General features: G+C 43.2%; 2 protein-coding genes across 3 annotated transcripts; both read right to left on the reverse strand.

The window, feature by feature from the left end:
• Positions 1-164: 164 nt before the first annotated feature.
• Positions 165-12,296, reverse strand: LOC130118080 (zinc finger protein 271-like). Of its 2 annotated transcripts, XM_056286398.1 has the most exons (6): positions 12,188-12,296; positions 11,129-11,291; positions 5,358-5,668; positions 4,066-4,146; positions 3,191-3,344; positions 165-2,530 (listed from the first exon to the last, which is right to left on the reverse strand). In XM_056286398.1, the coding sequence occupies exons 2-6, from the start codon at positions 11,289-11,291 to the stop codon at positions 1,929-1,931; spliced, it is 1,311 nt and encodes a 436-aa protein (XP_056142373.1). In that variant the 5' UTR covers positions 12,188-12,296; the 3' UTR covers positions 165-1,928. The 2 variants fall into 2 exon arrangements, with proteins under 2 accessions (XP_056142373.1, XP_056142374.1); XM_056286399.1 differs by lacking the exon at positions 11,129-11,291 and having other exon boundaries at positions 12,188-12,289.
• Positions 12,297-12,622: 326 nt separating this feature from the next.
• On the reverse strand, positions 12,623-16,976 carry mrps12 (mitochondrial ribosomal protein S12). Its single transcript, XM_056286613.1, has 3 exons — positions 16,830-16,976; positions 15,342-15,392; positions 12,623-14,855 (listed from the first exon to the last, which is right to left on the reverse strand). The coding sequence occupies exons 2-3, from the start codon at positions 15,388-15,390 to the stop codon at positions 14,473-14,475; spliced, it is 432 nt and encodes a 143-aa protein (XP_056142588.1). The 5' UTR covers positions 15,391-15,392; positions 16,830-16,976; the 3' UTR covers positions 12,623-14,472.
• Between the last annotated feature and the right edge of the window lie 6,441 nt (positions 16,977-23,417).

Raw genomic sequence — 23,417 nt, forward strand, 5'->3', positions numbered from 1 at the left:
CCCACCTCTCCAGGCTCTCCTCAACCTGCACCCTACTCTCACTACAGCTTTTTTGTTACAGCTACATAAACTGTTATATGGATTTCCAGCCAAATGAATGCTTAGCGACGGTTTCTCTCGACCGTTGAATTTTAACAGATGAAAAATTGAAGGGTGAACATTAAGAAGGAACAATCTGTATTTAATGTGACTACAATACATAAAATGTGTGTATGCAAAAGTGATTTTGCATCAAACAACGGGACAATAATAGTGCACTGTAAATAACACTGAAACCCGAGGAACTGGAGTTGGTCCCTGGGTGTCGCACTGCGGCTGCCCACTGTTTCAAGTGTGTGTACAGAGGATGGGTTAAATGCAGAGAATAAATTTAATTCTATCTATGAAAAGTGATAATAAAGTAGCTTCTTCTTCTAAAAAGCATCCAGAATGAACAATAATCACTTTCCATATGAAGAGCTTAAAACATTATAAATATCATTGGAAGCAAATGCAAGGAATGCTGTCCAAAGACAGCACTGTATTGTATAACCAAACTCCACCACCTCGGCTATGACCATCTCATTACCAAACCCACATTCTCCTCCAACAGATGGTGTAAGTGCCCCTCAACTCTATCCAACGTTCAAATATTTTCTTCTCAAAACTCCATGATACTCTATGAAATTCCATACAATTTATAATACTACTTAAGTGACATGTTTGTGAAATTTTAACAGCTTTAATTTGATGGTGAACCTAAATGATGGTAATATAAGTCAGTATGAGATGATCTATAAAGACAAGACAAACTGGATTACATAGAAGCTTGGACACAAATGTCATTGACTTTGCGCTAAATACCAGGATGGTTCTTTAACATACATATTGAACTCTAAAGAGATCAAATTAGAGTTACACTTCTGAAAGATTGTCTCGTTTAGCTTACTGACCCCCTGTGGCGATATGTGGTAATGACAAGAGTCCTAGAGACCCGTTTGAGATCAGTCACCAGAGTTATGAAATCAGCACCTTTCCCAGAGTCAAACAAATGAAACGGGGTTGAACCTGGGTTTTACTTATTGATGTTGTACTATGTATAGGGAAAGTTCATCTGCGAGATTCTCCTGCTGTAACTCCACCTCTGTCTCATACTCACCAATACCTGCCTTATTTTTACACATTTGGCTGCTGAGATAAAGATATAAAACTCATCTCTATCCTCCCTATTACTCTTACGAGTAACTAAAAAATCGTTCACAATTTGGATCTTTCTGGATATGCTGTTGTCTTCAGAATGCAAACAATAGCAAGTATCAAAGAAAAACTGTTCCATGTTATAAGTTATAACTTTAAGTCAGGTTTGGTTTATCTTTTGGTTTCGAGTCCATATTATTACATTGGCTCACTCCTCTCAAGTGCATTAGCTGACTCCGACAGAACTTGTGCTTAGAGATCATGTAGCCATAAAGTCCCAGGTTTGATTCTCCATGAACTCTGCCTTGAGGAAGAGCTCCTGAGCAAGGCACTGCATCTCTACAAGCTCCAGACTCAGCGCCTTTCCCTGACCTTTTACCTCTCTGTGGCGTGAGGCAGGAAAAGGAGGAAATAATTTTGAAACAATGGCTGGAGTGGAAGAAGGGCGGAGTGGCATTTCTGTCTACTCTTTTCAAAAGTACACAGCAGTGTCTGCATGTTCATGTGTAAGAATCACTAAATGGATGGAAAATGTTTAGGCTCATTTGTCCTGCTGGCTCAACAAATTCAGAGCTTAGCGTGATGGTAAAGGCCTATGCAAAAAACGAGGGTTCACTTTGTTGCATGTTCTCATCTCTTTCTGCACTTAATTTTCTTACTGTCCAGTAAAGGCTAAACCTTTCCAAAAAGAAAAAAAAATGCTACCACAAGCATCCTGATATACTTTTCCAGTGATGTGTTATCCCAAGTTGCTAGATGTCAGAAAGCATATCGCCTTCCTGTGTTTCCCAAGAAGAAGAAGAAGATGTAAAAGATCCCAACTCGTGCTTCTTCATGTGGTTGCGGAAGATCCTGGCCCCACTGAGATTCTTCTTGCAGATGTCGCAGAAGTAGGGTCTTGCCTTGGAGTGCATCCCCACGTGGTAGTTGAGCTCGAGTGCACGGCTGAAGCTCTTGCTGCAGAAGGGGCACTGGAAGCGGACGCCTGAGTGAATCATCTGGTGGCTCTTCAGGGAGCTCTGCTGCTTAAAACTTTTCTGACACAGGGGACATTGGTAGGGGCGGTCGTCATTGTGCAGCCGCTGGTGTCTGCGCAGGGCGCTGGAGAAGGTGAAGCTCTTGCCACAGTCGTTGCAGGTGTAGGGCTTCTCACCAGTGTGGATCCTCTGGTGTTCCGTCATGTGGACCTGCTGGGTGAAGCTCTTCTTGCAGGTGGGGCACTGGTAGGGCCGCTCCCCGGAGTGGATCCGGAGGTGTTTCTGCAGGGCCGATGCTTTCTGGCAGTCACGACCGCACACTGGGCAGCAGTGTCGGGGTTTGCTGTCACTGTCTTCTGGGACACGCTTGTCTTTGTCTGTCAGAGGACAGTTAGACAGTGGTTGTTATGGGAACATGTCATCAGTGACAACAATAAAAGCAGGCTTCTGGTATTTAATTCAAACATGTTTCGCTCTCTAAATATGGACTATTCAAGCGTATTTCTTTTCTATACTGGCACATTATCCAGTTTTCAATTGTTGAAGATTTTCGTGTGGCCAGTCATTACAAGCATTGCCTATCGTGAATTACATTTGTGGGGCAGACCTTGTGTTTGAGTGCATTGTCTACATTTTATTCTATTTTAGTGTTACTACTGGGCCGAGATCTTTCCTAAAGCCCTCTAAGTTCTCCATATCATCTACGCTGTCTCCATTACTTCTCTTCTAAATTCTCACCATACTTCAAGTACATCAGTAATATACAAATCAAGTCTTTATTTTGTATATTACTGATATAAAAAAGATGTCACTAGGCAGGGTGTCACTAGTTTTTAAGAAACGAAACACTCCAGTGTTTTTGAATGTAGACATCTAGGAAGTGGAGCGTAGGTCTTTTGTCTTGTTTTTATTACTACAACTCACCAACACCTGCTGATATCTATATCCATATCATGCCACCGGATGGCTGAAATATGACACACAGCCCCTACGGGAAACTGAATATCATATGTTTTCCAAACTATGACATCACTCACCGCTGACCGTATTCACTGCCTGCTTCCAGTCCTCCTCCTCGCCGTCTGAGTTGATCAAACCGCTGACGTCTCCGTCCTCGTTGTTTAACACAAAACTCTCTGAGTCCAAGCAGGTATGGTTAGCAGGAGACAGTCTGGACCAGCCGTCTGGACTCTGGATGAGAGACATAGCAGCTCATTTTAAAGATGAAAGGGTTTACCAGTAGTGGGAAGTTGTAGCTCCTCATTTTTATCGGCAATAACCGAAAAAGGTCAGTGTTTTTGCTAAAAGTTGAAATGATTTTAACAGTGGTTATTAATCCATCCATCCATTATCCAAACCACTGTGGTTTTTGATATGAGAGCTAAATAAACTCTTAGCTTTCAGTGATGTATAGAAGTCCTAGAAGTTTATGCTAAAATGTACGCACAGTAAAAACTACTGTCAGAGCAATGCCATATCAACTATATGGAACAGACACAAACTCAACCCTCTACACCATCACAACTTGCTGGTTCATTTTCAGTGATTCACAGTAGGTGGAAACAGAAAGTGGATCATAAGGAATGAACCTACAGTAGGCTACAAACGAATAGATCTCAAAAATAGTATTTTCCACAAGCCAGTGGGCGACAGTTGAGAATACTTACTCTGTGAAGTGAGTATTCTCATTTGAAAGGTAAATATAAAATGAATCAAGAAATGATGCCACCATTTCATTTCATAATAAATATTGATTTCCATGAATTGCAACAATCACATTTCAAAAGAAATGGCCATTACTACAGGGACAGTGGTGAGTAGATGTTCACTCATACAGACAGGACCTCCATGAGCCAAGTGGTTTTGACTTCTAAGTTGTTGTGTGTTTGAACGAGCATAAAATATCTGCTACCTGCTCCTCCGGATTCCCCTCCTCCTCTTTGATCTCCACCTCCCTCTCCGCACTCTCCTCCTCCTCCGCCTCCTCTTCAACCTTTATATTTAACAAGAATTCCTATGAGAGGAGCAGTGTCCAAGTTGAAGTAAACCAAAGACAAAGACAACACAGAACAGGAAGTATGGAAAACAGGTGAGAAACAGGACATAAACAAGCCCATACAGCTTCAAGAGCTCTTCCGCTTCCAGTGTGGGGAGATGGCTGCGCAAATTTGCGCTTGCAGTGCCCTCACTCAGTGCCGGTGTCGGAAGATGGCGGCGTGAATTCACATTTGCGGCAGCCTCACCCAGTACCGTCCATGCAGTGCCTTTGTCTATGCCTGTGTCTAAGTTTTGTCTTTGTTTTATGGCTGGGAGAGCTGGCGCTGGATTGGCTGGGAGAGGGTGGTCCGAGGGTGGTCTGGCGGCGGCCTCACCTGGCGTTGACTGTGGTGTTTTTGATGTCGCCGTGAGGAGTGCGGGGAGGTGTGTCGAGGGTGTCTGGCTGGGAGAGCTGGCGCTAGAGAGGCTGGGAGAGCTTGGTCTGCTTCATCCAGTGGCCCGGGGATCACGGCCCCTGCCTGGAGCTGCGCCCGAGGAGGAAACGCCGAGGGCGGTCTGACAGGATGCGGAAGCAGGGCGGGCTAAGCTAACTGCTAGCCCATGCAGACCGGCGGTTCCGACAGTCATCCTGGCTGGTGTTGTTCCCTTGGGCAGTGATTTTTTTTTTTGTTTAGTTTGGATATGTGTGTTAGTTTGGATATGTGTGTTCGTGTAGTTTTTGGATGTGTTCTTGTCTTTGTGTTGTACTGCTGTGGGCTGGGGGAAACGGCATTTCATTTCATTTCATGTACGCAAGTGCATGAAGTGAAATGACAAAGTGTTCCCGATTCCTGAAGAGTCAATGTACAATAGTGATCTATTCAGTAGATAATATCTGAATGTGATTCTCATGAATTTCACAAAGTAACTGAAACCTCAATCTGAAAAATAATTTTTTTTTGAGATGTCTAAGATCTAACATTAGGAGTGACTGAAAATGATTTTTCTGAATAAATAAATAAAACCATATGATACCTGGATGTAGGACAGCTGACACAAGATTTCATACCATCAAGGTAAATAATGGAAAAATGTAAAGAATCTAAATTCAGTAGAAATGCTAATATTGTAGGAACATCTAATACACTAAATTAGGCAAGCGCCCTGATTATGACAAGCTTACTACATGACTGCGTAGCCTCAACATGGGACTGGTGCCAGTCTCACCTTGCTGGTGCTGTCAGCGGGCTCAGCTATGAGTCCATCCCGAACGTGGATCTTCATGTGTTTCTTTAGCAGACAGGGACGGAGGAAGCTCTTTGGACAGATGGTACAGGGGTGGGGTTTGTCTGCCATGTGGGTCTTCTCGTGGGCTCTCAGGTTGGTGGTGGTAGAGAAGGACTTGCCGCACACAGAACAGGAGTAAAGCTTCTCTGCTGCGTGGATTTTAAGGTGTTCTTTAAGTCTGGACGGCCGCGGGTAGCTCTTTTTGCAGATAGGACAGATGTGCAGTTTTCTCCTGCCTGGTGAACTCCCATCTGACCAAAGGAATGGGAAGTGATATCAAATATCTTCCAGTGTTAACTTAACTTAAATTTCAATATTTTTAAACTTGTACTGATGAGCAGAGATGTAACTATCATCTTCTCACCTCTTAGCATTTACACACATACACACAACATACTTGAATGTACACATTAATGACCTATATGGTATGAGTGATCCCCTCTAGACTAGCTATCTGTCATGTTATATTCTTTTTATTGGCAACTGCAGTATGTTGTATAGTTCTTGTACATGTAAATGTGAATGATGGATTTTTCTTCAAATTCAAGGTTGTATCACCACAGCCTGGGGGCGCTGATTGTGTGGTGACCAGCAGCAGGCTCCTCAAGTCAGACAGTGGTTTTTATTGTAACTGTTGTTTTATAGTCACCAACCTTTTTCAAGCCTAAGATCACATCCCAAGTCCAAATGTAAGCCAAGACCTACCACTTGCAAAAAATGACAAAAAAAAAAACAAGCCCTCAATGTAGTTCTACTTTGACTTTATTTTGTTACCTGTCAGTCATAAGCCAATTATTTTTGTTTCAAAGCCCCTGTCAAATATTTGTCTCCAACCAAGACCAAAAGCCAGTTATAATTTAATTACGACAACAAGCAAAGTATTCATTTAATCACACAAATAGTATAATCAGAAGTGAGTGCAACTATCATTCAACATTTTTCAACATTTCCACAGGCCTATCACTCATTCACCATGTATAATAACCTCAACAATCAGTCAGTTACAGGCCTAACTAAGCCAGTCATGTGCAGTACTGTTTCACTCTCCCTTCTCAACAACAAACAACGCAGATCATATCCTTTTATACACAATAGCCTGCAACAGATCATATTTCAAACTGGCAATACCCACTGATGGCTGTGGACGAGATCCCCCCCGACACACACACACACACATTTAATGTGATGGCTGTGATTGCACACTATCAGTAAGTGCTGTGTAGTCTGGCCCATATTTTGATACAGCAAGTCTGACACTGTCTGTGAGATGTCTTTTAGTTAGAAAAGACAAGTTCTTTGACTTGATTATTTTCATCTGTGGAAAGGCCATCTCATAGAGACATGTTGATCCAAAGTAGGCCTTCACCTTAAGTGCGCAAGATGAAAGGAGGGGAAACTTTTCAGTGTTTACAAGACCTCAAAAGTCACTGTCTCTTGATGTCATTTTGCAAATCACTGATCTCCATGTCAACTCCAATTGGTAAAGCAAATACTTGCTGGAATTTCAGGGCCACCTCCTCAATCTCAATGGGGAGGGAAGGGTTTGAGATAAATGCAACAACCTCCCCTCGTTTAACTCCTGAAAACGCCCGTTGAATTCAGATGCCAGTTTCTCCAGGTGGGTGAAGAATTCCTGCGGGAGAAAAGCATCTGAGTTTCCAATGTTTTGTGACATTTTCTCTAGGTTTGGGAAGTGCACCAGCCTTCAACTCCTCAGCTGAGAGGCTCACACACCCACATTGGCCTTAAAGGCATTGACAACGCTGATCATATCCCTGAAGCTCATAGTTGAGCTCGTTCCGTTTTGTTGTTACGTTGGTGAGGAAACTTAAATCTAGCAGCCATGCATCACCAGACAGTTCCTCATGATCCTCATTTCATGACTCCAGGAATGATTTGATCTCGGGCAGCAAGTCAACAAACTGCTGCAGTACTTTCCCATGACTCAACCACTTTACGCCAGCATGGAGAATCAAGTCACCACATGTGGCATCAAGCTCATCTAATAAAGAATTACACAAGCGGTGCTGAAGTCCTTTTGCGCGACTTAACAATCATAACAACTGTCCACTATTTTACTAGCCAGTGCTTGCTGATGAATCACACAGCGATAGTTCACAAACTTGGGAAAATCGGGATCATGATGGCACAGTGCAATGAAGCCCGAATACACCCCACATATTGCCGGGGCCTCCTCGGCAGTGATCGCTACCAGCTTATGAATGGGAATGCTGTTATCATGACCATAACGTTCAAACTCATTGTAAATGTCCTCACCTCTTGTCCTCCCTTCTAATGGCACTGACTAAGTGATAAATACTTGAGCACTTGTTGATGCACGTCCTCTGATAATGACTCCACCCCTCTTGTCACAGTGGCTGGGCCAAGTGGCACACTTCTGACAGCATTTTTAATGTCCTCTGTTTTATGAATTCTTTGAATAACATCTCGGCGGCAACAGCCATTGCCTCCTTGTATAACTCTCCATCGATGAACAGCTTCTTATGTTTAGCCAAAAGGTAGCTGACACGGAAGGATACCTCTGTTGCAGCCTTACTTTTAGCCATTGGTTTGGAAAAAAGTGACTTCTGTGCCTTCACTACAGACTTGAGCTCATCAACTTTCTTCGAATGAAGCCTGCGCTTTAGCGGGTAGGTGTCTTTGAACTTGGGGTGGATGGTGTTGTGGTGCCGCTCCACGTTAACCTTGGTGACAAATCAGACAAATTGTTTTGTCCTTTACTAAGGCGAACAGAAAATCGTGTTCCCATTCTACATAAAAATTGTACGTTTTTTTATTTTTCCGTTGTGCCTCCGCCATTGTGTATCATGAGCTTGATAGATCGTGAGCTTGATAGCTCGTGAACTTGATAGCTCGTGAGCGTAACAAGAAGTGCCTGAGCTAGTTAAAGCGGGAGTCAGGGAGGTAATTTGTCAGCCATTACCCTAGAAACTGTATTTGATTGGCCAGATATACCCCTTTCCCGCCCCTCGACCACCATGACTACACATAGGGCTCACACAAGGTGCATTTAAAATTAAAATAAATAATAATGAATAAATAAAAACATTTTACATCTATGGGGTCGTTTTCTCTGATTTTGTAAACTTCTCACGATCGACTTGGAATGCTTCCAAGATCGATGTGTCGACCGCGATCGACGGGTTGGCGACTCGTTTTATATGTTTCCTTCAAAGAAAGGTGAATCAGTTCATCTGGATACAACTTTTATTGACAGATGCGTTTCATCCCTCACCTAAGTGACCTCTTCAGTCTATATTGACTGCAGGTATCCCCATCCTTATAAACAATACAGTGGCATAACGACCGAAACCAATGATCAGTTTCATATGCAAAAATGGACGTGACCATCATTAACTAAAGTTACAATGACCATGTGTACTATTTACAGAGGACTTGAGAATGGTTGCAATCATAGCATTGTAAGATGGCGACAGACGTAATCTTAGTCCCCCTGCCCCCCGGTTCAGGGATGGTCGTTCCCGCTTCACATAGATGGCCTCTTTGACTCCTCGTTCAAACCAGCGTTCCTCCCCATCAATGGAGGTGCACATCCTCATCCTTGAAAGAGTGGCCACTGGCCTGTAGATGGTATAGACTGCGGAGTCCTGGCCTGACGTGTTAGCTCTTCTGTGTTGTGTCGTCCTCTTGCCCAGCATCTGTTTGGTTTCCCCAATGTACAAGTCACGGCAATCCTCCTGGCACTAAACAAGCGTGCACTGTATTGCTCTGTTTGTGCCGGGGGACCCGATCCTTGGGGTGGACCAACTTCTGGTGCAGTGTGTTTTGGGGTTTGAAAGCAACTGAGACGCAGTGTTTGGCAAATATGCGTCTCAACTTTTCTGACACTCCCGCCACATATGGAATCACCACTGGTTTACGCTTAGGCAGCTGTTGTCCTTCTCTCTTGGATTGGCTGGTGCACTGTTTGGGTGCTTTCCTGGTTATGACAAACAGCCATTTAGGATAACCACACTTAACCAGGGCCTGTTTAATGTAGGATTTCTCCCCTTCCCTGGGCGCTGTGTCGATGGGGAACTTGTCAGCTCGGTGGTACAGCGTCCTGATGACTTCTAGTTTGTGCTCCAGTGGATGATGAGAGTCAAATCTCTTAAGTACTGATCAGAATGTGTTGGTTTACGGTAAACATCAAAAAATGTCCCCCATCACCATCGCCATCTTGCAATGCTGTGATTGCAAACATTCCCAAATCCTCTGTGAACAGTACACATGGCCAGTGAAACTCCAGTTAATGGTCACAGCAATTTGCATATGAAACTGATCATTGGCTTTGGTCATTATGCAACTGTATTGTTTATAAAGGTGGGGATACCTGCAGTCAGTTTAGACTAAAGATGTCACTTAAATGAGTGATGAAACGTATCTGTCAATAAACGTGTCCAGTCCAGATGAACTGATTCAACCTTGAAGGTAAATGTGAGGGTAAATGGTTCTTTTTACAATCAGCTGCACTCCTCTACTAGTTCTCCTCAAGACTGCTGTCTCTCCCCACTACTCTACATCTTGTACACCAATGACTGTTGTAGCAACCACACTAACAGACATATTATCAGATTTGCAGGTGATTCTGTTATAAGTCTTCTTGAAGGGGAGGAGCAACATCATCGGCTTGTGGTCGATGATTTTGTTTCTTGGTGTGATGAGTCCTTTCTCCAACTAAATGTCCTTTCTCCAACTAAAGACATGATAGTCAGCTTTAGAAAGACTCCTCATAGTCCTGTACTAACCAGCATCAAAGGTGCTGACATTGAGCTAGTGGACAGCTATAAATTCCTGGGTGCTGTTCTCAGCAAAAGAATGTTTTGAATTCCATGTTTTTTTCCACGACAAAAAACGTCCTACAACTTTTTTTCCTCAGGGAAATTTTTTCTTTTAGTGTCTCCTCTGAGACGATGACTCTTGTTTTTATAAAAGTTTCACTGGGTCCGTTTTAAAGTTCTGTATTGTTGCTTGGTATGGCAATTTGACTCTGGCCAATAAAAACAGGCTCAGTAGCCTCATCAAAATGGCTAGTAAGATTTCAGGGATGAGTCAAGCCCAGCTTACCGATGTTTATAATAGGAAGGAGTTCAGAAAGGCTACTTCCCTTCTGGGGTGCCAAGATCACCCCCTCCGGTTAGAGTTTGAACTGTTACCCTCAGATCGTCGGTTGAGGGTGCCCAGTATAAGGAGCAAGATATGCAAGGTTTTGTTTGTCCCTGCTGTCATTCAGTTGTTAAATGGTAGATATTATTTTACTGTTGTCCGGAGATTGCTTATTTGCACAGGCTGCATACTGTAACGTGCATGGATAAGAAGACACGCTGGCCGCTGGCTGGCGGATCTGACCCTTTAGGCGAGCGGTTGGCGATGTCTCCTGCGGTGCGGGCGATACAGGTTCGCTTTCCGGCCACGGCAGTTCCTGTGGTTGCGTTGTCCCCCAAATTCGCTACAATACTTTACTTCTGCACTGTGACCTTGATGCTGAATGAACAATTTACATCTCTTTGTCCACTATGTCCTGTTGTTTGTTGTCTATCAGTGCTTTGGCGTTTTTTGTGTTTTATATATCCTGGCAGCAAACCAATTTCCCTGTAAGGGACAATAACGACACTTCCACTTTGAACCAACTTGGCTGTGAACCACCAAAAGAAATAAACAAGCATGAGATTTTGTAAACCCATTCCTACCAGACTGAAAAGTTTGTGGTTCCTCTTCATCAGAGACAACCAAAACCCCGTATTCAGCATCATCCTCTCCTTCATCAGCGCTCACCCCCTGGAGTCTGGTGCTGCCGCTAGGTGCCAGTGGCTGGTTAGGCATTGTATCAACACTAAACTGGTCATCAAACATCTGGGGGGAAAAGGAAGCAAGAAGGTACAACAACACTAAGACTGGACTTGTCCCACCCCTGTAATTCTAGAGGTGTGACCATTTTATTTTACATCATCACAAGGTCTGCTATGTGTCTCCTCCCACTGTTACACCTATTAAAGACCATGTCAGCATCAGCTCCCTTCACTCTCCCTCATCTTCACTAATTGCTGTTAATGTGCTCACTATGGCTGGACTGCAGCTTATCACATCAACATGAGAGCTTCTCAGATCTTAGTGGAGGCTGGTTAAGGTGCATTAAAGTCTGTCAAGCTCTTGTTCGCAATGAGAAATTGCAATACACCTAAAATCGTGTATCCTGACCTGTCATCTCGTGTTACGGCGGGATCGTGACCAAAGACAGAAATGGCAGTTAAATGATCATTAACCGTGGTCGAATACATGGCCAGTATGCCTCCCGCTTTGTCTGAACCAGAGTCCGTCTGAGCGAGACTAGATCATTAACATCAGTGCACACGATCTCCGGACACGGAGACTCTTCCTACAGGGCAAGAGGAGGGACCACTGTTTCCGCAACAACCCCATTCGGGTAGTGCCCCAGCAAGGACCCCCCCGTCAGTTCACAACCATCGGATAAAAGACACGAATCACTAACAGGGCAAACGTGCGTACTTAACGACCGCCCGTGTTATCCAGTGCATCTAAAACGGCGTTACACGTTTCAACGGCGATTAAAAACTATCGCGGACCGATGGAGAAACCGTAACGTTACAATATTTCCAATCTCCGCATTTAGTCCGTTTGTTACACCGCCGTCGGCTCACGTCAAATTCACACGTCTATCGCCGCGCATTGGGGCGAAGGCGCCCCCCCCCCCCCCCGTTCAACACAGAGCGAGTTTGTCTTTTATTTACCAGAGAGCCGAGCGCGAGAGCCGAGCGCCAGGTGACCTTAGCGTCTATCCGCTCCGGCGGTGCGACGGCGCCGTTGCGCCGTTAGCACATCGTAGCAGCGGAGTTGTGCGACATCGAAATGCGTCCTACGGGGAAACGTCTCGCTAGTTTTGTTCCGCCCCCTCGTCCGAGTCCGGATACCGTCTCTTTGGATCAGAGAGACGGAAAATGACGCTTTCTTGTACAGTTCCTGCATTTTTAAGTTATTTCAAGCGCTTCTTCACAAAACACAGCCCGTCTATTTGTTTTACATTAGACTTACGCCCCCCCGTCCCCTTTAGCATAGCGCCACTTCAGAGACGACGCCGTTGTTGAGGTCTTCGAAAGTAAAAGAAAATTGACTCGTTTAAACTTTTAACACAAAATATCAGAAACAAAGCCGGGGAGAACTGGATGTTCAAATTGATTTACTTGTCAGTTTCATTCATTCATGCATCCTCTCATTTCATTCAGGTAAATTACATTAGAGTTTAATAATAGAGTAATAATAATAATGACCTCCCAGCAGAAACGAGGCTTTGGGGTTTAGTCTGGCCAATCCTAGTAGCTGATTAGTCTAAACAGTTCACCTAGTTCATTACTGTAACATTTGAAGGCATAATAAAATAGCCTCTATCTGTAACATAAATAGGATCATTCACAAGTTGGTACGAGCAGCAACTTGGACTTTTTGGTTTAAGGGAAAAGATTTCATCTTCTCCTATACAGGAATGGCCTCTTCTCCCTCAGGTCAAACAAGGCGATGCTCCATCTTTCCTCTGTTCCTCTTTTTGATTCCGATGTCTTCTTAATCTTGACTGAGTCTAGGAGGCCCTTTAACAGCAATGCTTTGAGACAACAGCCCTAATGCAAGAACTTCCCCTTCCATTTCTCTTGAATTTGTTCTCGCAAGGTGTTGGTAAGAGGAATTAATTTTGGATCATAAAACAACTTTAACCAACTAAAACTGTTCTTACATATGTGCCTGGTATGACAAATGGCAGTTTACCTAAACTGAAATTTGAGAGTCAGTGACTCTTCAGTTAATACTGTTAGCGCCTAAGAAAATATAATAGTACAGGACAGCTTACTGTTATGAAAAAATAAAAAAACTTGGGATGAATCTGAGTAAAGACTGGTGCTAGCTGGTACCACCTTTATATAGATACATGATGCTAAGAAAGATCTAAAAATAAAAAAATGACATTACAAACACAAGGAATAGTAGTTGGAAAAAGGAGAGCATTTCTTTTCAAGTCATCTCTTGCATTCTGTCAATTTACAAATTAATTGTCGTTTAAAGATTGTTGTGAAATTTTTACAAATTTGGCTGAGGATTTGATAGTCCCACACAACAACAACTACTAAAATGCAGAATTAAAAAAGGATTCATGATTTGGATATTTGAGAATTAGCTATTATTCTAAGTTCACCATCGATGGAAAGTATCAAAAGGGACATTTGTTTGCATGTCAATGTTAAGGATTGTAGCTCTAAGAATAATATTAATTTGACCAAGAACCGTTCTATTTTAACACAATGGCAAGGTGGGCTAGTTAGCTGCACCAACGCAGTGATGTTTTCAAACATACTGAAAACTTTGTTCCTTGTTAGCAGCATTACAAAAAAACTGAACCAATGTGACAGGTGCTACAAGTTATTTTTGGGTTGGAAAGACCAACTAACAATTTTACATGAATGCCTGCCATGGCCTGCGGGTTCAATATGTTCACATGTGCTGTACTTATGCACTGTAAACATCAGAGCAGGTTTGACTTAGTTTATTCAGGCATTTGTATTGCAGAGGAAACTGGTATATTTGCCAAAAGACTAGTATGTATTGATGTATGCTCAATAATCCAGGCAAGGAAATCACAGAGAAATCACTGACTGCAGGTAGGATTGAGCTGCAGTCAGTTGAGACTGAAGAGGTCACTTAGATGAGTGATGAAACGTTTCTCTCAATAAATGTAGTGTCCAGATGAACTGATTCAACTTTCTGTGAAAAGACTGGTATATTTGTCAAAAGTTGTATTTTATCATAAAGAGTAATAGTAGCAATTGCTCCAATTACCAAAGTCTGGAACAATGATATACATAATTTGAAAGACCCATCATAGCATTCAAACAACTTTAAAATTTCCACAATTACTTTGAAAGATTTACAATGTACACTCATGAGAATGGAATTAAGATAATATTTATGGATTAAAGCATACACACATATATACATCATCTGCTAATCACCTCACCCCACTGGCACAAGACTACTGCTTCTTCTTCACCACGTGAGCACAGTCGTATTTGCCTCGGACGACAGTCAGTTTGACCCCGGGCAGGTCCTGCGTCTTGCCACCCTGCACCAGCACCACATTATGTTCCTGGAGGTTGTGTCCCTCCCCTGGAATATAGACTACTACCTCCTTTCCATTGGACAGGCGCACACGGGCACATTTACGGTTCGCCGAGTTGGGTTTCTTGGGTTTGCGGATCATGGTCTTCAGAACGACTGCCTTCATCTGGGGCCGGCCACACATGGCACTGACACGTTTAGGACGAGGTGGAGGCTTCCCTTGACGGTGCATCTGATTCAAGGTGGCCATGGTTCTAGATAGGATAGGTGCGGTCCACATGGAGGCAGACTGAGAAACTGGAAAGATACACAGTTGGCTAATGTAAAACTAATAAACCTTATCTGTACAGTAATTTTAAAAGAAAATGAAAAATGCAAGAAAAAAAAGAATAGCGTTACACAATAACAACACAGGAAAATGAATCAGGAACTGGTGCTAGTAGAGATGCCTGACTTGAAAAATGAAGAAGCAACCTAAAATAGCCCAACAACACATTTGTTTGGCTGTACACACACAGGATTTGGAATGTTCAGCATATTTCAGATTTCCCTCAAGTCAGTTTCATTGCTTGTCACTTCTGTCACCGCCTGCCTCCTTTTTAAATGTTACATTAACATTCAGCCGATTTGATTTTCACTACATTAACATTCAGCTGATTTTCACCCTTTGCAAGAATAACACCAACTGTTTAGGAAAAATGGTGTCTTTTATCAGGAACATGGCATTAAACCTCCCTGACAATTTGTATGAAACAGATGAACTCTGGTAAACTGTGAACTTGCCTTGTAACAGCGACGTCAACACTGGTCTCAAACTCCAAAATGACATCATCCCTGAAACAAAACAAGGAGGACTGTGAAGCCAGATAGAACTTGATTATCTTACAAAATGCCTTACAATTAGTCCAGACTAAAATGTTGACTTTTAAATTGTATATAATGAACTTTTCACTGAGACAGAAAAATTAAAAAAAAAAATTTTTTTTTATTATTATTCTTATTTCTATTTCTTTGTGGTGATTTTCTGTCTATCTAAAAATGACCCAGGCTGTGTTGACCAGTGGATGACAGTCAAGGCAGGAGGCCGGCTTCCATGGCTGGTTCAATAGTTTACCAGCCACTTTCACTATTTCAATAGCAGAGGTGACTTTCTTCAGTGTTTATTTGCCTACTTTTATTCAAATACCTTTACTGTCGGTGTCCAATACTGAGCCATCCCTCTACCTGCAGTTAATATTTTATGCTCTTCTTACATAATCTGCCGGTTATACGGATATAAATCTACTTTGTGCTTTGATTCTTCGACGGTATTCTCCACCTCTTGGAGCTCTCAGACACACTTACACTAGCATGACATGCACGCTTGGCTATATGACCACCATTCTGCCAATAGCTAAGGTTTTGGAGTCGCTTTGGCTAAAAGCATCTACCAATGAGTAAAGATAATTTAAATATGGTTGTTAAGATTATGAACACAGCAGCCATTATATAAAGAGAGATCAGCATTTGTTTTCTGAGGGATGTTAATCGCGTGATTAATTAATGCCATCTCAGGTGTTAGCTGTGCATACAGACCTGCTCATATAATCACAGAAAGGTGAATCAGTTCATCGGGACACAACGTTTGTTGAGAGAAACGTTTCATCACTCATCTCAGTGACCTCTTCAGTCTCACCTGACTACAGGCACCCCCACCCTTATAAACAATACAGCAGCTCAACGACCCAAACCAACGATCAGTCTCATATGCAAACATTCCCCAAACCTCTTTGAATAGTACACATGGCCATTGTGACTGTAGTTAATGGTCACGGCCATTTTCTTATTAATCCGACAGATTCAAAAGAAGCTAGAGACTTGGTTAGTCTTAGTTCGACAGGAAGACGGGTCCATAGTGCGGGGACTCTAACAACCCCACCACCCTTAGTGACAGACCGAGACCTGGGAATAACCAGCAGGGCTCCACCTGCGGAAGGAGAAGGCCAATAAATCAGAAACGGATGCAGGAGAAAGACCGTTAAAGGGCTTAAAATGAGCAATGGATTTTTAAAAAGCAATTCCAAGTATAACAGGGAGCCAGTGTAGGGAGGCAAGCACAGGAGTGATGTGGTCGTCATGCCTCTTCGTCGCGGTAACGAACCGAGCAGCGGCGCGTTGTACCGACTGCAGACGGCGGAGGGGACTTAACCGTCCTTGCACAGAACACAAGCGTCAACCGCTAACGCACACTGCCAGACCACATCCGCCACATTACTCTTGCTTTCATCGTACCTGCTTTGAGAATCCCAACTGACGACCAGCGGAATATGAGTGTCGTCTCGCTAAAAATAGGTAGATAATCTGTGAAATGACTTGCCAGCCAGCTATCGCAATAAAACGAATTGTTAAGGAGTCAGCACGGCAAGGACTAGTGGATACCGGAAGTATTAATCGTATGAGCCATTTCAACTGTTTCCGGTTCAGATAACAGCTTGACTACAGTTTATGCCATAGACATGCACTGTTGCCCCCTAGTGGAGGAGCGTTGACATGTTCTCTCGGCAGGCGTCACATACGAACTGGATGATAGGGTGACCAGACGTCCCGGTTTGTCCGGGTCTCACCCTCTCTGACACAGAAATTAAATGCCTACTCTTTGCAGATGATCTAATATTATTAGCTCCATCTAAGGGGGCATTACAACAGTAACTGGATCATCTGCTGTCAAACCTGCACTCTGACGGTTAATCTGAAAAAGACTAGAATTATGGTCTTCCGGAGATGACCCAGGTGTCAGGAAACCCCAATAGGTTCATACTAGGCTCCACTGACATAGAACACACACACACACAACTACACATATTTGGGGCTAATAATTACCTCTACAGGAAATTTCAATCACACCATTAATGATCTCATAGACAAGGGAAGAAGGGCTTTCTATACTATGAAAAAAAGTCTTAGATTGGTTTAGTGTTAGAATATGACTCAAAATATTCAAATCCATAATTTAACCAATCCCCTAGTAAATCGAGACTTTGAAAAATGGGACAAACACCCAATCGAAACCCTGCACACTGAGATTTGCAAGAGCATTCTCAGAGTACACAGGAACACGCCCAACAATGGATGCCGAGCAGAACTAGGCCAATTTCCCCTGTTAATTAAGATGCAAAAAAAGAACAATCAAATTTCACAAACACCTAAAAGCAAGTGACCACAACTCCTACCAATACAAAGCTCTCTATTACCAAGAGGAAAACAAAGAGAGGAGTCCCCTCAGCCAGCTGGTCCTGAGGCTCAGCTCAGCCAACAGCACAATGCATCAGGACAGCCCCCACACAATCTGGCCCAACCAAATTATAGCTAAAGAAAAACAAAATTACATTAAACATTGGATATCTATCACAACAACTCAAAGAAAACTTCGATCCTACTTAGCTCTAAACAGACAATACACGATGGCAGAGTATGTGACCAGCGTGACTGATCAGAAAGTGAGAAAGACATGAACTATGTACAGACTCAGTGATCACAGCGTGGCCATAAAGACTGATCGACACAGGCAGAGCTGCTGCCCAGAGAAGACAGGCTGTGTCAGCTCTGTCCACAGAGAGAGGTGGTGACACAGCAACACTTCCTGCTACAATGCAGCACATATGAAGACTTAAGAACAAAATTCTTTACAAATATTAAATGCAAATTCCAAGATGTTGATATAGTCTCTGACCAGACTAAAATAAAACATGTATTTGGGGGGAAATGGTGTCAGCACCATAGATGCAGCAAGATATGTCAGGTCATGACACAGCCTAAGAAACCACCAGCACAACACGTGACAGCTGTACTTGTCTCCTCACAACTCATGCTCTACCTTTTGATCTACTTCTCTTTCTTTCTTTATTGTTATTGTTATTGTTGTTTCTTTATTGATCGGTATAATGTTGTGTTAATGTTCATTATTACTGTTATTGTGAACTGTCCAAATTGCACTTTGATGCTTTGGCAACATTGTTTCGCAAACTTTCACGACAAAAAAAGCCCTTTGAATTGAAATTGAATTGAATTGAATTGAATTGAATTGAGAGAGAGTGAGAGACAGAGAGAAGACAAAGAGAGAGAGAGACAGATGGAGATAGAGAGCCAGAGAGAGAAGACAAAGAGAGAGAGAAAGAGAGAGCACAAGGGGGCGGCGGAGGTAACTTTTGTGAGTCAGCAATTAATAGTCAGTAAATTCTCTTATCAGGTAAAATGAGGTAGACATAACAATCAATCACAATATCTGAGAATTGATTGTCCAGCTTGTACTGACCAAACTCATAGCATCAAGAAGCCTGTTTTGTGAGATCACTACCTACTTGAGTGTCATTTCAGATATTGCTTTCACTGTATCAGATACTTGCTGCTCTAACCCAGCCACCGAGGGCGCAATGGTGATGGACAGTTTGACAAATGAGATCGGGCAGGAGTCTCCATGGACCATGATATTTTTGGATGACATTGTGATCTGTAGCGAGAGTAGGGTGCAGGTTGAGGAGAGCCTGGAGAGGTGGAGGAATGCACTGGGGTGAAGATGAATGAAAGTTAGTAGGAGCAAGACAGAATATACATATGCGTGAATGAGAGGGAGGGCAGCAGAATGATGAGGATGCAAGGACTAGAGGTGATGAAGGTGGATGAGTTTAAATACTTGGGGTCAACTGTTCAAAGTAACAGAGAGTGTGAAAGACAGGTGAAGAAGTGATTTGTGACAGAAGGATACCAGCAAGAGTTAAAGGGAAGGTTTACAAGATGGTTGTTGGGCATGTGGGTGAAGGGAACAGAGGTGATGAGGAGGTGATGGGTAGGTATGGTGTCAAGGAGAGAAATGTGGAAGGACAGATGGTGGTGGATTTTGCAAAGGGGACGGAAATGACTGTGGTGAATACATGTTTCAAGAAGAGGGAGAAACACAGGGTGATGTATAAGAGTGGAGGAAAGTGCACACAGGTGGACTATATCTTATGTAGAAGGCGCGATCTGAAAGGGATTAGAGACTGCAAGGTGGTGACAGGGGAGAACGTAGCTAGACAGCATCAGATAGTGGTCTGTAGGATGACTTTGGCTATGAAGAAGAGGAAGAGAGTGAAAGCAGAGCCAAGACTCAAATGGTGGAAGTTGAAGAAGGAAGACTGTTGTGTGGAGTTCAGGGAGGAGTTAAGGGAGGAGTTAAGACAGGCACTGGGTGGTAGTCAAGAGTTGCTGGATGGCTGGGCAACCACTGCAGAAATAGTGAGAGAGACAGCTAGGAAGGTACTTGGTGTGTCATCAGGATAGAGGAAGGAAGGAAGACAAGGAGACTTGGTGGTGGAACGAGGAAGTACATGGAAGTATACAGAGGAAGAGGTTGGCAAAGAAGAAGTGGGATAGTCAGAGAGATGACGAAAGTAGACAGGAGTACAAGGAGATGCAGCGTAAAGCAAAGAGAGAGGTGGCAAAGGGAAAGGTGTATGGTGAGCTGTATGACAGGTTAGACACTAAGGAAGGAGAAAAGGACTTGTGCCAATTGGCTAGACAGAGGGACCAAGCTGCAAAGGATGTGCAGCAGGTTAGGGAGATCAAGGATAGAGATGGAAATGTGCTGACAAGCGAGGAGAGTGTGCTAAGAAGGTGGAAGGAGTACTTTGAGGGGCTGATGAATGAAGAAAATGAGAGAGAAAGAAGGTTGGATGATGTGGGGATAGTGAATCAGGAAATGTGGTGGATTAGCAAGGAGGAAGTGAGGGCAGCTATGAAGAGGATGAAGAGTGGAAAGGCGGTTGGTCCTGATGACATACATGTGGAGGCATGGAGATGTTTAGGAGAGATGGCAGTGGAGTTTCTAACTAGATTGTTTAACACAATCTTGGAAAGTGAGAGGATGCCTGAGGAGTGGAGAAGAAGCATACTGGTACTGATTTTCAAGAATAAGGGCGATGTGCAGAACTGTAGCAACTACAGAGGTATGAAGTTGATCAACCACAGCATGAAGATATGGGAACGAGTATCAGAAGCTAGGTTAACAGGTAACGATTAGCGAGCAGCCAGACGGCCAGAGGGAGTTACACTGTGTCTTAGAGAAAGCATATGACAGGGTCCGAGAGAGGAGGTGTGGTATTGTATGAGGAAGTCAGGAGTTGCAGAGAAGTATGAAGGAGCGCTGCAGGATATGTATAAGGGAAGTGTGACAGTGGGGAGGTGTGTGATTAACAAGATCAGGCAGGAGTCTCCGTGGACTACGATGTTTGCGGACGACATTGTGATCTGTAGTGAGAGTAAGGTGCAGGTTGAGGAGAGCCTGGGGAGGTGGAGGTATGCACTGGAGAGAAGAGGAATGAAAGTCAGTAGGAGCAAGATGGAATATGTAGCAGATAAGAATTTAAAAAATAATTTAATTTTTCAGAAAGCATCATTTCATTCCTTTCAGAGTTATGCACTTGCACTCCTTGTATTCCATTTTCATAACATGATTTCAATGTAATTTCAGGTATGGTGCTAAGTTTATTGGTATAAGGTTAGTACAAATAGGTAAAGCAGGTTCTTGTCTGGATTAATTTGCGTCGATCGCTTGGTGATCCCAGCGATGGGGTAGCGGTGGGGAGAATCAGTGCTCCTCTCCGTCACTCAATACAGACGAGTGAAGGCGAAGGGTGTGTGCCAGTTTCTTCATTCCTCTCCCCTCACGATTTCCCCCGTATAAGGGCACAACAAATACCCATGCAGGAATGAGAGGGAGGACAGCGGAATTGTGAGGATGCAAGGAGTAGAGGTGATGAAGGCCTATGAGTTAAAATACTTGGGGTTGTTTGTATGCAAAATCACTTTTGCATACACACATTTTATGTATTGTAGTCACATTAAATACAGATTGTTCCTTCTTAATGTTCACCCTTCAATTTTTCATCTGTTAAAATTCAACGGTTGAGAGAAACCGTCGCTAAGCATTCATTTGGCTGGAAATCCATATAACAGTTTATGTAGCTGTAACAAAAAAGCTGTAGTGAGAGTAGGGTGCAGGTTGAGGAGAGCCTGGAGAGGTGGAGGTATACACTGGAGAGAAGAGGAATGAAAGTAGGAGCAAGACAGAATACATATGCGTGAATGAGAGGGAGGACAGTGGAATAGTAAGGATACAAGGAGTAGAGGTGAGGAGGGCGTATGAGTTTAAATACTTGGGGTCAACTGTTCAGAGTAACGGGGAGTGCAGAAGAGAGGTGAAGAAGAGAGTGCAGGCAGGGTGGAGTGGGTGGAGAAGAGTGTCAGGAGTGATTTGCGACAGAAGAGTACTAGCGAGCGTTAAAGGGAAAGTTTACAAGATGGTTGTGAGACCAGCTATGTTGTATGGTTTGGAGACAGTGGCACTGATGAAAAGACAGGAGGTGGAGCTGGAGGTGGCAGAGTTGAAGATGCAAAGATTTTCATTGGGAGTGATGAAGAAGGACAGGATTAGGAACGTGTATATTAGAGGGACAGCTCAGGTTGGAGACAAAGCAAGTGAGGCAAGATTGAGATGGTTTGGACATGTGTGGAGGAGAGATGCTGGGTATATTGGGAGAAGGATGCTGAATATGGAGCTGCCAGGGAAGAGGAAAAGAGGAAGGCCAAAGAGGAGGTTTATGGATGTGGTGAGGGAGGACATGCAGGTGGCTGGTGTGACAGAGGAAGATGCAGAGGACAGGAAGAGATGGAAACGGATGATCCGCTGTGGTGACCCCTAATGGGAGCAGCTGAAAGTAGTGGTAGTCATAGTCGTAGTCGTGGTAGTAGTAGCAGTAGTAGTAGTGGTAGCAGTAGCAGTAGCAACAGCAGCAGCAGCAGCAGCAGTAGTAGTAGTAGTAGCAGTAGCGGTAGTAGTAGTAGTAGTAGTAGTAGTAGTAGTAGTAGTAGTAGTAGTAGTAGTAGATACCTGCTGCTCTGTAACAGTAGTTAAGATGATTATGAAAACTTCAGATATAAAATTGGCTTGCAGCTATTTTTTTTGTTTTTTACTTTTGTGGGCTGCATTTTATTTCTTCTAGATAGAGAGTTGAACCAGTTCATCTGGATACAACGTTTATTGACAGTATCCAGATGAACTAATTTAACCTTCTTTTATATTCTTACCTGGATTATCGAGCACGCATCAAGATATTTTCTCCTGGACATGATTAAGTAACACTACACTGTGTAATCAGCCTATATCTGTTTTACTGGCAACCAATCTTTTTTTTCTTTTTTTTATTAGGGCTATTAGGAAATTGTTTAGAGCTGATTAAATTAATAATCAGTGTGCAACACAGGAAATGATGGCTCTACAAATGCCTATACTGGAGCCATTCGCTAAGAAAAACATGGTCGAAACTATGAAACGCGAGCGATGATGACATGACGAAGTTAAAAATTCAGTGTTCTGTCTTGATGCATGTTCAATAATCCAGGTAAGAAAATCAAAGAAAGTTGAATCAGTTCATCTGGATACAACTTTTATTGACAGATACATTTCACCACTCAGCTAAGTGACATCTTCAGTCTCAACTGACTGCAGGTATCCCCACCCTTATAAACAATACAGTACAATACAGTGGCATAACGCCCGAAACCAGCGACCATTTTCTTATGCAAATATGGATGTGATGGACAGGTTGTCGGACGAGATCAGGCAGGAGTCTCCATGGATGTTTGTGGAGGACATTGTGATCTGTCGTGAGAGTAGGGTGCACGTTGATGAAAGTCTGGAGAGGTGGAGGTATGCACTGGAGAGAAGAGGAATGAAAGTCGGTTGGAGCAAGGCGGAATACCTATGTGTGAATGAGAGGGGGGACAGTGGAATGGTGAGGATGCAAGGAGTAGAGGGGAAGAAGGCGTATGAGTTTAAATACTTGG

This window comes from Lampris incognitus, chromosome 9 (genome assembly GCF_029633865.1).
Source record: "Lampris incognitus isolate fLamInc1 chromosome 9, fLamInc1.hap2, whole genome shotgun sequence".
NCBI lineage: Eukaryota > Metazoa > Chordata > Actinopteri > Lampriformes > Lampridae > Lampris > Lampris incognitus.